The 15,733-nt window shown below is 42.9% G+C and overlaps 1 protein-coding gene across 1 annotated transcript in view; it reads right to left on the bottom strand.

Annotated features, from left to right (window-relative positions):
- Positions 1 to 15,733, bottom strand: part of LOC123509273 (serine-protein kinase ATM-like) — a 70,740-nt gene that overhangs the window by 41,214 nt on the left and 13,793 nt on the right. The window contains 14 exon segments of the mRNA XM_045263472.1: positions 224 to 398; positions 699 to 828; positions 1,074 to 1,174; positions 5,134 to 5,418; positions 5,636 to 5,748; positions 6,921 to 7,005; positions 8,290 to 8,370; positions 8,835 to 8,943; positions 9,168 to 9,290; positions 10,453 to 10,587; positions 11,129 to 11,280; positions 11,729 to 11,898; positions 14,720 to 14,870; positions 15,193 to 15,449. Of these exon segments, the coding sequence (XP_045119407.1) occupies positions 224 to 398; positions 699 to 828; positions 1,074 to 1,174; positions 5,134 to 5,418; positions 5,636 to 5,748; positions 6,921 to 7,005; positions 8,290 to 8,370; positions 8,835 to 8,943; positions 9,168 to 9,290; positions 10,453 to 10,587; positions 11,129 to 11,280; positions 11,729 to 11,898; positions 14,720 to 14,870; positions 15,193 to 15,449 (2,067 nt within the window).

The raw sequence follows: 15,733 nt of genomic DNA, 5'->3' as shown, positions 1-15,733 counted from the left end.
GCACTCAAAACATACCTAAACACATCCCAAAACTCACACAAAAACACACTTAAACACATCAAAACACTCCTAAAACATCCCAAAACACCCCAAACACACCCACAAAACCTCTAAAACATCCAGACACTGCCCAGACACTCCCAAACACATCCTAGACACCCCAAACACACTCACAATACCCCTAAAACACACCCAAACATCCCTGAGACACCCCTAAACACACCCTGGCTAAATGTCCCCCTTGCCATCTGTGTATTGGCTGTGGCTGAGGCTGTGGGAGTTTTGGTGCATCTTTTTTCCAGCAGGCCCAGCAGGACAGCAGGCAAGGCAGGGGGCAGTGAGGAGAGGATCTGCTTGTGTCTACCCTTGCTTACCGCCCCTGCTAATTCCTCCGGCCCCTGCCAAGAAATGAAGGAGAAATTAAAGGGGTTAGATTAGCAAGGTGAAATGAAATACTGAACACAATTACACTAGATCCTCGGAATTTGAACACCAGACCTTGAACATTTTGGACTTCAAATGAAAAGTTCAAGAAATTTTACTCTTAGGTCAAACGAAATTCGGACCTTGAAAAAAAATTCTACCACTAAATACCACATCAAAACACACTTTACCACATCGCAATCCACCTTATCAGTATCACACCACACCACATCCAGCCACAGCCACAGCCACACCCTACCACAGCACAGTCTTACCTCCAGCATAGCAGTAAGGGACGTCAAAACAGGGTGAAGGGTTTGCCAGCGTGACGCACCCTCAGACACACTCACTTTCTCCAGACCAGCTGCGACAAGGCGGAGTGTGTGGCTAAACTTTCTCTCCAATCTGTGTGTGAGAGAGAGAGAGAGAGAGAGAGAGAGAGAGAGAGAGAGAGAGAGAGAGAGAGAGAGAGAGAGAGAGAGTTAATTTATTCATTACTTTCTAAAATATAAAATTATTCATTCTCTCTCTCTCTCACTCTCTCTCTCTCAAATCATATCAGTATCTATTCTTTGTCTTTCCTTCCTTTCTCAACTAATGACAACAAAAATAATAATAAGAAAAAATCTCTCTCTCTCTCTTTTTCTGACCTGTTGTCCCCAGTGTGTACATAGAGCAGTGCCATCAGGTGTGCCAGGTGGACCAGGGCCTGCAGACACTCTGGCTCTTCACTGTCACTCTCTCCCTCCACCTGGGAAACAAACCAGTGCCACTCAGTCAAAGCTTAACAATACATACAATAACACAAACCAGGATTAAATGACTTACACGGAGAGAAAACGGACACATTAGATGCAAGTTTAAAAAGTAATTGATTGAGAGTTTGACAATTACTTAAATGAAGAGAGACAAAGAAGAGTGTAATAAGTACTGTGTTTAACCCTTATGTTCCGGCAATCGTATATGAACGATTGCATCAGTGTGTCCGTAGCGATGGCAATCATTCCCATAATCAAGAATTTTCGCGCCTCATGTTTGAGTTCCAAGTGCGGTTTCTCGAGTCAGATGGCGAGTGGAAGTATCTGGCTTCTTTTTCCACCCATAGTGTTGCCACTAGCTCTGTATATTTAGGGGTAACGAAGCTATTCTCCCATTCTGAGGGCGACACTTGGCAACCCCAGCGACCCGCCGTGTCAAAAGCACCCTGATAAGAGCGAAGGGACATCTCAGTTCATAACTCACTATGGAACAAGACAGATCATTTTTATTTAGCAGTGCTTCTGAGCCTGACTACAGTCACAGTGATTATGAGCAAGAAACTGAAGAAAGCAAAGACAGCAGTAGTGAAGACTCGGAAAATGATTCAGACGATCCACCTGTTTTCTCAGAACAGAGAGAAGACAGAGATAGTGGTGATGGAGAACAGACTCCAAACATCGTATTGAGAACCCAGAGTGGCTCACGGAGACACAGGCGTGCCTCTCGTGTTCTGGGAAGACGATCAAGGGTGTGTGTGTGTGTGTGTGTGTGTGTGTGTGTGTGTGTGTGTGTGTGTGTGTGTGTGTGTGTATTTACTTATTTGTGATTACAGGGCCCGAGCCATAGCTCTCTCTATGTCCTGTCTCTTTGTCCACACTTGTCCAATTTTTCCTTCATTTGACTGACACTTGCCGCACACACCACATCCACGCTCAGTTTGTTCCATGCATCAATGCTCCGATACGGGAAGCTATACTTCTTGATGTCGTTCGTGCAGGAGTGAGTGTGTGTGTGTGTGTGTGTGTGTGTGTGTGTGTGTGTGTGTGTGTGTGTGTGTGTGTGTGTGTGTATTTACCTAATTGTATTTACCTAATTGTAACATACGGGAAAAGAGCTATGCTCGTGTTGTCCCGTCTCCATATCTATTAATGTCCAGCTTTTTCTTAAAATCATGAATATTCCTTGCGTTGACCACTTCCACGTCTAAACTATTCCATGCTTCCACCCTTCTATGAGGGAAGCTATATTTTTCACATCTCCTATAAGTGGCCATTTTAGTTTTTCCCATGCCCTCTCGACATTCTTCCATTCCACATACACAGATCTTCCCTATCCATTTTTCCATGCCAATCATCACTCTGTATATTGCTATCAGGTCTCCTTTCTTCTGTTTTCCAGGGTTGGAAGTTGCATTCTTTTCAGTCTGTCTTCATAAGTCAAATCTCTTAAGTCAGGCACCATTTTCGTTGCAGCCCTCTGTACTTTCTCTAGTTTCCTTATGTGTTTCTTTAAGTTCGAGCCCACTGTATTGTTGCATATTCAAGCCTCGGTCTTATCATTGCAGTAATTATTTTCTTCATCATTTCTTCATCTAGATATACGAACGCCACTCTTATGTTCCTCAATAAGTTCAATACTTCTCCAATTATTTTGTTTATATGTCTCTCTGGCGATAGGTCATTGGTAATTGTCACCCCAAGGTCTTTTTCTTCATGACTGGTTTTATGTCTTCATTTCCTATCTTGTACATACTCCTGATTCTTCTTTCACTCTTGCCAAACTCTATTTTCTTGCATTTTGTCGTGTTGAACTCCATTTGCCATGTACAGCTCCATTTCCATATTCTGTCCAAGTCTTCCTGGAGTAGTTCGCAATCTTTGTCACATCTCACTTTTCGTAACAATTTTGCATCGTCTGCAAATAGGCTCACATAACTGGACACCCCATCCACCATGTCATTTATGTGTGTGTGTGTATGTGTGTGTCTGTGAGAGAGAGAGAGAGAGAGAGAGAGAGAGAGAGAGAGAGAGAGAGAGAGAGAGAGAGAGAGAGAGAGAGAGAGAGAGAGAGAGAGAGACATAATACCTACATGTTTTTTGCTTGAAACTTGATATGAAAAGGGGTGAAAGAATACTCTCTCTCTCTCTCTCTCTCTCTCTCTCTCTCTCTCTCTCATTGGAAGTGTACAATTTCTCTTCCAAGATGAGAGAGAGAGAGTGTGTGTGTGTTTGCGGTGTCATCGCTCACCGAGCTGTTTCTGCTTGACGGATCACACAGTGGGCGGAGGAGGAATCCTTGATAAGGCAATAACTAAACTTTCAGATGTCACATTGAGCTAGAAAGTACATCATTGTATTCAGAATAACAAAGAGAAAATAATTATTAGTATTCAAACAGTCTTCTGACAATTTCTAGGTTTACCATTTTGATCCATCATGGGATATTGGAAAATAGTTTAATCACCGGAACATAAGGGTTAGTGGCATACAGGACGGATGTGTATATAAGACACACATCCATTTCTGCAAGTCAAATTTGGGAAAATGATATTTTTGTGTATTTAAGCATATACTGTTGAAAGCAATGAGCAGCACATTACACAAGCAGAAAACATTGGTGTGAAAGCAAACTGGCTATTCAAAGCAGCAATAAGTGCAAGCAAAATACCTCAATATTTAGAGGGAGGCAGGGGCATACTGGATTAGGTGGTGGTGGTGGTGGGATTGGGCAGACGTGCATGTGTAGGTTTGAATCCCATCACATGCTGCCTTGAGGCTGTGTCATTTGTGGAGTGGTTTAAAGTTAGCTACATGTCACCATGATACCCAGGTTCTAGGTGGTTGGTTACACCAAAGATGCACTTGGGTGGTGATATGGGCCCTAACATACCCACCACTATGAATAAAATTGCCTGCGCCACTAATGGGTGAAGTTGAACAGCACTTCCAACACTCTTCAAGTTACCTACAAATGCTATAGGCCACAACATAAAAATAAATAAAAAAAATTGTAACTGTAAAACATAGCAAATGAAACAAAAAATAGATAAGCATTTTGGTGGAAACACTTCTCCCTGAATTTCTCTCACTTACCACCCACACTTTTATGTCAGCCTGAAGTTGTGGGCAGTGTGGGGCTGGACAGCGAAGGTTAGCTTTACCTTTCCTTGCACTCTTCACTTGGTCTTCTTGCTGTGGCCAAACATGTATATTTTTTTCCATGTGTGTTGGCCTTGAATCCCTTGCTGGTGCTGTACTGCCATGCTCCTTGACATAATGTACCACTTGTACTGTGTAGGAGGCTGTGTAGCTCCAATCTTTTCCTGCTGCTGCCATAACAGTGAGAGTGTTGAATGTTGATGTGTGGTGTTGTGATCATGAACTTGTTACTCCTCACCATCATGGCACTGAGTCAGGGTGCTCATCCGCTGATATTTATAAACATGCATCACAGCCTCACAGGTTACACTGCTTTCATTTTTAGGATAATCAATTTTAAAGTAATATTACTGGCAACAACAACACTACCAGCTGTACAATAGTGATGCATGTAGTGAGGGTGGAGGTACTGGTGGTGAGCTGGGTCAGTGAGTGTCAGGAAGATAAGCCTACAGGAAGTCCCAACTCTGCATATTAGATATAAGGCAAATTTTGTACAGTAAGCAATTGAAAGATTTAATTACTTATATAAATGAAAATAAAGATGAAAAAGTTTAACATTGTTTCTAAGCTACAGAACAATAAATAAATAAATAAACTAAAACACATCTCAGCTCATCACTTTAAAATAAAAAAAACTACTACTACGACTATGATGACGACGACGACAAAAAACAACAACTACAACAACAACAACAACTACTACTACTACTACAACAACAACAACAACAACAACAACAACAACAACAACAACAACTACTACTACTAGAAAACAACAACAACAACAACAAACCTTCTCGGCAAATGAAATCACTCCTTGAATCATAACTTGTAACTTCTCAGCCAAAACATTCTTCTCTTTCCCTCCTCCTCCTCCTCCTCCTCCTCCTGGGGTGTGGCTGGGGGAGGAAGAGGGAGAGGGGTCTTGTTGGGTGACCTGGGTGACCTGACTGGGCGCTGGAAGGTCACAGGTGAAGGTCGACAAATGGCAAAGGTCATCCACTTTTTCAATCAAGGTCTGCTGGTGGTGGTTGAGGTGGAGGTGGTGGTGGTGGTGGTGGTGACGGTGGTGGTTTATCTGGTGTAATATTGGTGTTAGTGGGTGTTTGGGTATTGCTCGGTCTCTCTCTCTCTCTCTCTCTCTCTCTCTCTCTCTCTCTCTCTCTCTCTCTCTATCTCTCTCTCTCTCTCATATTTTCTTTCAGTTTTTCTTTATTTCAATCGTTTAACATAATTTTCAATCTCAGTTTTTCAAGGTATATTCTCTCTTTTCTCTCTCTCTCTCTCTCTCTCACCTTGACAGCAGTGGGATCCCTGAGACACAGACACCACAGCACCTTGGCCAGCAGTGTTGGACTGTGCAGGCTTGGAAACACACCACCGCCACCACCACCACCACCACTGCCCTCTGTTAAGTGTGGGAGTAGATAAGTAGAGGCACACACACACACACACACACACACACACACACACACACACACACACACACACACACACACACACACACACAGAGTTATAAAGCAAAAAGAGGATTGTGAAATACTGCAAGAAGACCTAAATAAGATCTGGAAATGGAGCAAAAAGTGGGAAATGGAATTCAATGTGGACAAAAGCCATGTCATGGAAATGGGAAAGAGTGAAAGACGACCCGTGGGAATCTATAAGATGGGAGATGGAGTAGAACTGGAGAAAGTCAAAAAGGAAAAGGACTTAGGAGTGACGATGGAAGAAAACAATCAACCAGTAAGCCATATTGATAGAATTTTTAGAGAAACATATAATTTGCTAAGGAATATTGGAGTAGCATTTCACTACATGGACAAAGAAATGATGAAGAAATTGATAAGTACTATAATAAGACCCAGATTGGAATATGCAGGAGTAGTGTGGACCCCTTATAAAAAGAATCACATAAGGAAATTGGAGAGACTACAAAAAATGGCTACAAGAATGGTTCCAGAATTTGATGGGATGACATATGAGGAGAGACTAAAGGCTATGGATCTACCAACCCTGGAACAGAGAAGGGAGAGAGGGGATCTCATACAAGTTTATAAATTGATCAACAGAATGGACCAAGTGGATAATGAGAAACTGATCCTGAGAGAAGAATATGACATTTGAAGCACAAGATTCCATAGTAAAAAGCTGAAAAAGGGAAGATGTCTGAGAGATGTTAAAAAATATAGTTTCCCGCAAAGATGTGTTGAGACTTGGAACAGTTTGAGTGAGGAAGTGGTGTCACCAACAAGTGTGCACAGCTTTAAAGAAAAATTGGATAAGTGTAGATATGGAGACGGGGCCACACCAGCGTAAAGCCCAGGCCCTGGAAAACTACAACTAGGTAAATACACACACACACACACACACACACACACACACACACACACACACACACACACACACACACACACACACACACACTCAAATAATAAATAAAGATAGAAAGAAAGAAAAGAACAAGAGAAACAATAGCAGAGAGAGAGAGAGAGAGAGAGAGAGAGAGAGAGAGAGAGAGAGAGAGAGAGAGAGAGAGAGAGAGAGAGAGAGAGAGAGAGAGAGAGAGAGAGAGAGACTTACCTTCCTCTGGGGTAGACAAGGCAAACAAAATTAATCTCTCCCTTGGTTCCTTGTCTTCTATTTTCTGCAACCAAGCTGGCTCATTCTGGAGAGAGAGAGAGAGAGAGAGAGAGAGAGAGAGAGAGAGAGAGAGAGAGAGAGAGAGAGAGAGAGAGAGAGAGAGTTTACATATCAAAATACTTCACTGCACTGGGAATACACATCTACTTCTCTCTAAATCTCTTCTGTCACCCCAAGTCGTCTGATCACCAAGGTAACTTCGTACAATACAGTTAATTTATTTCTATTCTCCTTTCTACTTCTTCTTTGTATCTTTCATTCATGTTAGAGAGGAAGGATGGCTAGAGACAACATTAATCAAATAAATCAATAAATAAAGCAGGCGTTAAATATAAAAACTTTAATTGACAAGTTGAAATCCCTGCCATAAACAAACCTCACCTAACCAATCCTATTTTTGTCTAACCTAACCTAACCCTAACCTAACCAATTTTAACTTAACCTTGTCTAATCTAACCCAACCTGAGCTAACCTATTCTAACTCAATCTCGCCTAATCTAACTTAATTTATCTAGATTTATTTCAATTTAACCAAACACATCCTACACTAACGTAATTAAATTTAACCCAATCTACCCTAATCTGTACAATGTGACCTGTATATAACTTAACTCCCAATTTAAACCTAACCTAACCTAACCTAGCCAAACCTGACCTAACTTAACCTAACCTAACTAAATCTACTCTCTGTGCAATCAAACCTAATTTAACCTATCCTAAGTTAATCTTGCCGAACCTAACCTAACCTAACCCAATCTATCCTAAATCTAAAATCTAATCTAACTATTATCTAACCTAGCCTGACCTAACCTAATGTATCTGGCAGTATTTAGATGAAAACAAAATATTTATTGATTTTGTCTTGAATATTCCTTCTACTCTTCTTCCTCCTTCTTCTCCTCCTCTTCCTCCTCCTCCTGTTATTTCTTTTCTTCCTTCTCGTTCTTCTCCTCTTTCCATCTCCTCCTCCTTTTCCTCTTCCTCCTCCTCCTCCTTCCTCTTCCTCTTCCTCCTGTTATTTCTTCACTTCCTTCTCCTCCACTTCCTTCTTCTCCTCTTTCCATTTACTCCTCCTCTTCCTCCTCCTCTTCCTCCTCCACCTTCTTCTCCTCCTCCTCTTCCTCTTCCTCCTCCTGTTCCTTCTTCACTTCCTTCTCCTCATCCTCCTCGTTCTTCTCCTCTTCCCATCTCTTCCTCCTCTTCCTCTTCCTACTCCTCCTGTTCTTCTTCACTTCCTTCTCCTCCTCCTTCTTCTTCTACTACTACTACTTCTCCTCCTCTCGTTCCTCCTCCTCCTCCTCCTGCTTACCTGGAAGTGTGTGGGGAGTGGTACAGTGGTGAGCAGTCCCAGCAAAGCCCACAGAGCCTCCTCACTCACACAGAGGTAGTTCTGCCGGAGAGAGAGAGAGAGAGAGAGAGATTAAGTGGAATAATAATAACAATAAAAATAATAATAATAATAATAATAATAATAATAATAATAATAATAATAATAATAATAGCAATGTAGAAAAAAGGAAATTAGCACAGTGGAACCTCAGACTTAGAACAATTCAGACTTCAAATGAAAAGTTCAATACATTTTACCATCAGAAGTCAAACAAAATTCAGACTTCAAAAAACCCAAAGGCAACCAAATTTTTTCTTTCTTTTATTTATTATATTCATTTATTCATTTTTATGCAAGAGGGGAAGCCAGACAAGGGCAACAAAATATATATATAAAAAAAAAAAAAAAAAGGCTCACTCGAATGCTGGTTCCCTAATAGAAAAGCAAAGACTTACCTACACATTACTACTACTACTACTACTACTACTACTACTACTACTACTACTACCACCACCACCACCAACCTTATGGAAGAGCTTGAAGGAGGCAGCATTGGGGGTACATAGACCCGTCCAAATTAGAGTCCCCATCAGATTTAGGCCTAAGGAATTGCCTCGTCTACCGCTGACAATCCTGTGTGTGTGTGTGTGTGTGTGTGTGTGTGTGTGTGTGTGTGTGTGTGTGTGTGTGTGTGTGTGTGTGTGTGTGTGTGTGTTGGAAAGATATTTATTTAGTTACATATTTTTTCTTCTTTTTATCATTTCCGTTTCCTTTTCATTTATTTAGTTAAGGACGAAAGTTATTTATCTATTTTTTTCAATTTTCTATAAGGTTCTCTCTCTCTCTCTCTCTCTCACCTTAGCGTCAGGTCCCACACAGACATCCATAAGTTGTCTCCCTCTCTCTCTCCCTCTCCCTCTCCCTCTCTCCTCGACATTGCTGTAGCCTTGCTGTGCTGTACTGCCAGGACACTCAGGCACCTGCAGAGAGAGAGAGAGAGAGAGAGAGAGAGAGAGAGAGAGAGAGAGAGAGAGAGAGAGAGAGAGAGAGAGAGAGAGAGATTAGTGTTTTTTGTATTGACTTATTTTTTGGTGTGTTAAGGGAGGGAGGGAGGGAGGGAGGGAGGGAGGGAGGGAGGGAGGGAGGAGGAAGGAAGGAAGGAAGGAAGGAAGGAAGGAAGGAAGGAAGGAAGGAAGGAAGGAAGGAAGGAAGGAAGGAAGGAAGGAAGGAAAGAAAGAAAGAAAGACAAAAAAGAAAGAAAAGACAGAAAAAGAAAAGAAAAAATATTGATAAGATTTGAGAGAGAGAGAGAGAGAGAGAGAGAGAGAGAGAGAGAGAGAGAGAGAGAGAGAGAGAGAGTGGCTTTCTCCATATTAAAGTAAATATATAGAGATTAGATTAGATTAGGTTAGGTTAGGTTAGGTTAGGTAAAGTTAGATTAGGTTAGGTTAGGTTAGGTTAGGTAAGGTAAGGTAAGGTTAGGTAAGGTTAGGTTAGGTTAGGTTAGGTAGATAGAATAAATGCAATAAAAACTACATTCATTAATAAAAGAGTAAAATAGAATCAATATAGAGGTCAGGTTAGGTTACTTTAGGTTAGGTTAGATATTTATAGAGCTAAATTTCTTTCCACCTCCTCCTCCTCCTAATTCATCTTCCTTTCCTCCTCCTCCTTTTCAAACTAAAGTATCTTCTCTTTCATCTTTCTCTTCCTTCTTTCACCCTTCAAATCCTCCTCCTCTCTTTTTTATCCCTCCTTTCCTTCCCCTCTTCCTCGTCCTTATTCTCCTCTTCCTCTTCATTTTTTTAATCATCCTATTTTCCTCCTCCTCCTCCTCCTCCTCCATTATTATTCATCCTTTTTTCCTCCTCCATTTTTACCCATCCACCTTTCCTCCTCCTCCTTTTCAAACTAAAATAAAAACATTGTCTATTATAATCAATCCACCACCACCACCACCACCACCACCACCACCACCAGGTTTCAAGACATTTATCCCAGATTTTTGGCAAACTCTCTCAATCTTTTAGGGAACAGGCAATCAAGTAGGCCTTTTTTTTAATATTGTGTTCCCCTTAACCAGCTTTCCCTATTCCATATAAACAAACCACAACCACTACCACAACCTCAGTGACAGCCTACCTCATGACAGCATCCTGGACCACTCTGTCACTGCAGCCAGCCAACACTTGCTTCAGGGCCTGTAGTAGCTCCTGGCAGCGTGCAGATGTGAAGAACTTGCAGTGGTTGGTCAGAAGAGTTAGCAGCAATTTGTACCTGAGAGAGGGAGAGGATCAGGGTGGGGGAGAGAAAGAGAAAGAGAGAGAGAGAGAGAGAGAGAGAGAGAGAGAGAGAGAGAGAGAGAGAGAGAGAGAGAGAGAGTATAGTCAACTAGTAAAATATATCAATAAAAACTGCACACTGGTTAATAATAGTGAAAAAATTGATACAGAGAATAAATTAGGTTAGGTGAGGTGAGGTGAGGTTAGGTTAAGGTTAGGAAGATGGTTTAATACATAGAAATGTCTGTTAGTGTGATTTGTAAATTGATAACAGCATAAGGGTTAGTAGTAGCAGTAGCAGTAGCAGTAGCAGTAGCAGTAGCAGTAGTAGTAGGCAACATTTTAAAACACTAGGCTCTTTTACCTCAACTGCAAAACACTAATTCACACACACACACACACACCTCTCTCTCTCTCTCTCTCATCTTTTCCTTATCTCCTCCTTTTCATTCCTCCTCTTCCTCCTCCTCCTCCTCCACCACACACACACACACCACACTAAGGAACACCAGGAGGAGCAAACAGCAAACACACACCACGGCAGAGTGTGTGTGCCGGTTCCTTCCTTCTTCAGCAGTTCAGTGAGGGGCGTCAAGCCAACCTCAATCTTGCGTCGCTTGCTGGAGCTTGCTGTGGCGGTGAGCTGTGTCACATCAACGAACCCTGTCGCTTCACACCCAGAGAATACCTGTGTGTGTGTGTGTGTGTGTGTGTGTGTGTGTGTGTGTGTGTGTGTGTGTGTGTGTGTGAAGAAAGCAAAGAAAAAAGAAGTTAGCAAATTAAACTGAAATTATTGTCGCATTCTAAATCATTGAAGATAAAAACAAACATATGCAAACACACGCACGCAAACACACACGCACACAACTAAGTGGAATTTCTTATATTTTTTTTGAAGCCTTGGCAAGCTTTCTCCTCCTACAAAAGCACACACACACACACACACACACACACACACACACACACACACACACACACACACACACACCAACTTACATACAATGAGAGGAACATTTTAAACAGAATAAAAAAATAAATAATAATAAAAAAGAAGGTTGGGTTAGGTTAGGTTTTACACACACACACACACACACACACACACACACACACACACACACACACACACACACACACACCTGCAGGGAGACACGAGCAGTCAGGTTGAGCAGTGGTTCGGTGAGGTCCCGCAAGTCTTTACCACCACTAGAAGCCAGGTGGTCATGCAGCAGCTGGTACAGGTGGCGCAGGCATCGGTCCCACCTGGCTCTGTCCGCACTGTAATGGCTGGTCTCCTGAACCTCACCGTCTGTGGGTTGTGTTAGGTTACATTAGGTAAGGTTAGCTTGGTTTACTTTTGTGTATCCATGTGTTTCAATGGTCTTATTAAAAGTTGCTAGAGTTTTTAAGAGTGTTTTTATGGTGTTGGTGACAGATTAACACCATTTCTACATTATTAACAGGAGAAACACTCTTTAAAAGGCTATAGTTGAAGTGACACACAGGTTTTAAAGGGTGTCTTTATAGTTCCAGTGACAGATTAACACAAATATTACATTATTAACAGGAGAAACACTCTTGAGAACCTCCACTACTTTCCAATGGCTCTAGCTAAAGTGACATAAGAGAGTTTCCATGGCCAGTACCAATACAACTCCAATTAGACCCTCAAAAAAGTAGTGGAGGTTCCCAGGAGAAGAAACATAGTAAATCTGTCACTACAACCACAAATACACACTTGAGAGACCCTCTGGAAAATAGTGGAGGTTCCCAGGAGCAGAAACATTGTAAATCCATCACTAAAACCACAAAAACACTCTTGAGAACCAAAACAACTCCAACTTGAGGCTGTGAAAAGCTGTGAGGAAGGCGCCAGAAGTGATACCAGGTGTGTCAGAAAAGTTCCGTAATTGGTGTCACAAACGATGTGAGGTGGTGGTGTAGTGGACAAGGTGGTGGTGGTGGGATCGGGCAGATGTCCACGTGTTGGTTCAAATCCCACCACATACCATCTTGAAACTTTGCCATTTGCGGAGTGGTTTAAAGTTAGCTACATGTCACCATGATACCCAGGCTCTAGGTGGTTACACTAAAGATGCACTTGGGTGGTGATATGGGCCCTAATATGGGTACCAATATAAATAAAATTGCCTGTGCCACTAATGGGTGGAAACTGAACAGCACTTCCAATATTCTCCAAATAGACCTACTGGCACTATTGGCCATTATATAAAACACACACACACACTTTAAGTTTTTGCCACAGGGACAGACAATCACCCAACATGTCAATAAAGAGACATAGCAGCGTTTGCTTCATTCAGAGCGTGAGAAGAGGCGAGAGCTGTGGCAGGACAACTAATGGCTGCTTCACCACAACAACACACCTACTCACAATGCCCAGAGCATCTCACAATTTCTGGCTGAGAACATTGCAGTGCTGGAACAACCTCCCTCCAAGTGACTTTTCCTCTTCCCCCATGCTCAAGAGGGGCATCAAGGGGACCAGTTTTGAAGACGTGGATGACATCAAAATAGGTTGTGATGATAGAATTGCAGAGGATCCTGGAAAAACCCTTCTAGGAGTGCATGCAAACGTGACACTGAAGGATGGGAAAGTGCATTAGACTTCAGGAAGATTACTCTGAAGGGAGAAACTCTTAGTGTGAAGTCTGGGTTTGAAATACATCTCGTGAGACATCAATCCTGGGACCTTTCCGACACACCTTGTACAGACAGAAGGCAGGAATCCAGTCACTAGATGCACACCAGGCAAGGCAGACACACTACAAGGAGGCCAGTTTTGAGGGCGTGGACATCCAAAAAAAAAAGGCTGTGAAGATAAAACTGCAGAGGATCCTGGAAAAACCCTTCCAGGAGTGCATGCAAACGTGACACTGAAGGATGAGAAAGTGCATTAGACTTCAAGGAGATTACTCTGAAGGGAGAAACTCTTAGTGTGAAGTTTGGGTTTGAAATAAATCTTTTCTGACATCAATCCAGGGACTTCAGACACACCTTGTACATACAGAATCCAGTCACTAGAGGCACACATGCACAACAAACACACTATAAGGGGACCAGTTTTGAAGACGTGGACAACAAGAAGACCATAGAACTGTGGAGGATCCTGGCAAAATTCTTCTAGGATGGGAAAGTGCATTACTTCAAGGAGGATTACTTTGAAGGGAAAAACTCTCAGTGTGAAGTTTGGTCTTGGAATAAATCTTTTGTGACATCAATCCTGGGACTTCTCTGCCACACCTTGCTTGCTTACTTGCTTATGGTTGTCCATCGCTAACAATGACGACGTCTCTCCTTCTCGGGGAGAAGAAAGAGAACCTGCGCAATGAAAGGATTTAGGTGACAGAGAGGGTGCGCATTCCTCAATACCACACTCTTGACCACCCTCAACTGGTGCTGGTGGCATGACGGGTGCCAGGACGACCAGCAGCTGAGGATGGCTGCAGGAGGTAGCCGGAACTTACTGGTAAACCAGAAGCACCACCCTGAAAAACGCCTCCCCCCCGGCACTGCTGGAGAGCCCACAGTGGAAGACTGTGGCCATCCCAGACTGTCATTTAACCCATGACTGGAGGATGCACAGGAGAAGGAGACATGCAGCCTCCAATTCCTCGCCTGGAATTCTCCAGGCGAGTACCTGAACGCAGTTTAGCCAGCTGAGCGACGCCGTTGCCCGGGGTGTGGCTGCTGCTGTGCCCAAAAGCAGCTACTGGGAGCCATGCGTTCGAGCTGTGGTGTACGTGGGGACCAAGGTAATCAGATCTCCCGTGACATGCCGGGGCACCCATCCTCTTACAAAGGTGCTACCCCTCCGTACACCCCCAGACACACCTTGTACAGACACCAGAAAGCAAGTCTGTGTACTGTATAAAATGACTCCTGGATTTCAAACACATTGTGGCTTCTTTATAACGTAACTGATTTGATGTGAATAATACTTCTCTGTTGATCAATGCACTTATCACAAGGACAGCTCACAGTTTGCCTCAAGATCTGACAACCATGCATTCCCTGGGACACCTTCAGACTCAGACCCAGGACCCATTTAAGAATAGACAGACTGTACAGACACACCAGGCACAAGACACACTACAGGCCACCAATACCTTTCTGTGGGTTGTGTATGGCCACCAGGAGAGTCATGTATTGCAGCCAGTTTGTGTGGTGGGGAGAAGGTCGCTTGTCCCACATCTTGAGCACCACGTCAAAGGTGTCTTCACCCAACGCACACACCACCCGCCGCCACTCACACGCCATCTGACCAGCGACAAATATAAGAGAGAGATGAATAAAATAAAAATGTGGGTTTATAAATAATTGTAGAGTAGAGAGAGAGAGATAAGTGGAGAAAATAATGTGGTAAAGTATAGAGAAAGGGAGATAAATAAAATAAAAGTGTAGAAATGTAAATAATTGTAGGAGAGAGAGAGAGAGAGAGAGAGAGAGAGAGAGAGAGAGAGAGAGAGAGAGAGAGAGAGAGAGAGAGAGAGAGAGAGAGAGAGAGAGAGAGAGAGAGAGAGAGAGAGAGAGAGAGAGAGAGCTTGCATATTTACAACTAGGTAACTACCCACACACTTACAGCAGACACAAAGGCCAGCAGTAGGTGTAGCAAGGTGGGCCACATATTGAAGTGCTGTGCGACTCGCTGTGACAGAAGAACCCTGCGCAGGAAGGCTGGCAGGCTCCGCAGAATGTCCAGGGCGGTGTTGGGCCCCCTGTGAGGCACCACGCGACTTTGGCAACGCTGCACAACACCGCTCATCACCTCAAACACCTTCAGGGGATCCACGTTCTTCATGTTCTTCTCGTAAAGCCAAACGCAGATTTTTAGCAGGTCTGTGGGTAGGTTAGGTTAGGTGAGGTGAGGTTAGGTGAGGTTACATTAGGTTAGGTGAGGTGAGGTTAGGAGGTAAAAACTAGGTTAGATTACATTAGGTGAGATGAATCTTTTTTTCTTCAATCTTTCTCTCTCTCTCCCTCGTTCTCCCTTCCTCCCTCCTCTCCCATACGTCTGGAAAAGGAAATCAAAGAGTCAGGGGAGAAAACTTTGGGCCTTGCTGAAATTATAGATCAACAGATCATAGAAGAGAAGATAGCTGAGAAAGTGGTGAAGGTTATTA

The sequence above is a fragment of the Portunus trituberculatus genome, chromosome 26 (genome assembly GCF_017591435.1).
Source record: "Portunus trituberculatus isolate SZX2019 chromosome 26, ASM1759143v1, whole genome shotgun sequence".
NCBI classification, from domain to species: domain Eukaryota; kingdom Metazoa; phylum Arthropoda; class Malacostraca; order Decapoda; family Portunidae; genus Portunus; species Portunus trituberculatus.
Note: the sequence above shows the minus strand (reverse complement) of the source record. Positions and strands in the feature narration are given on the sequence as shown.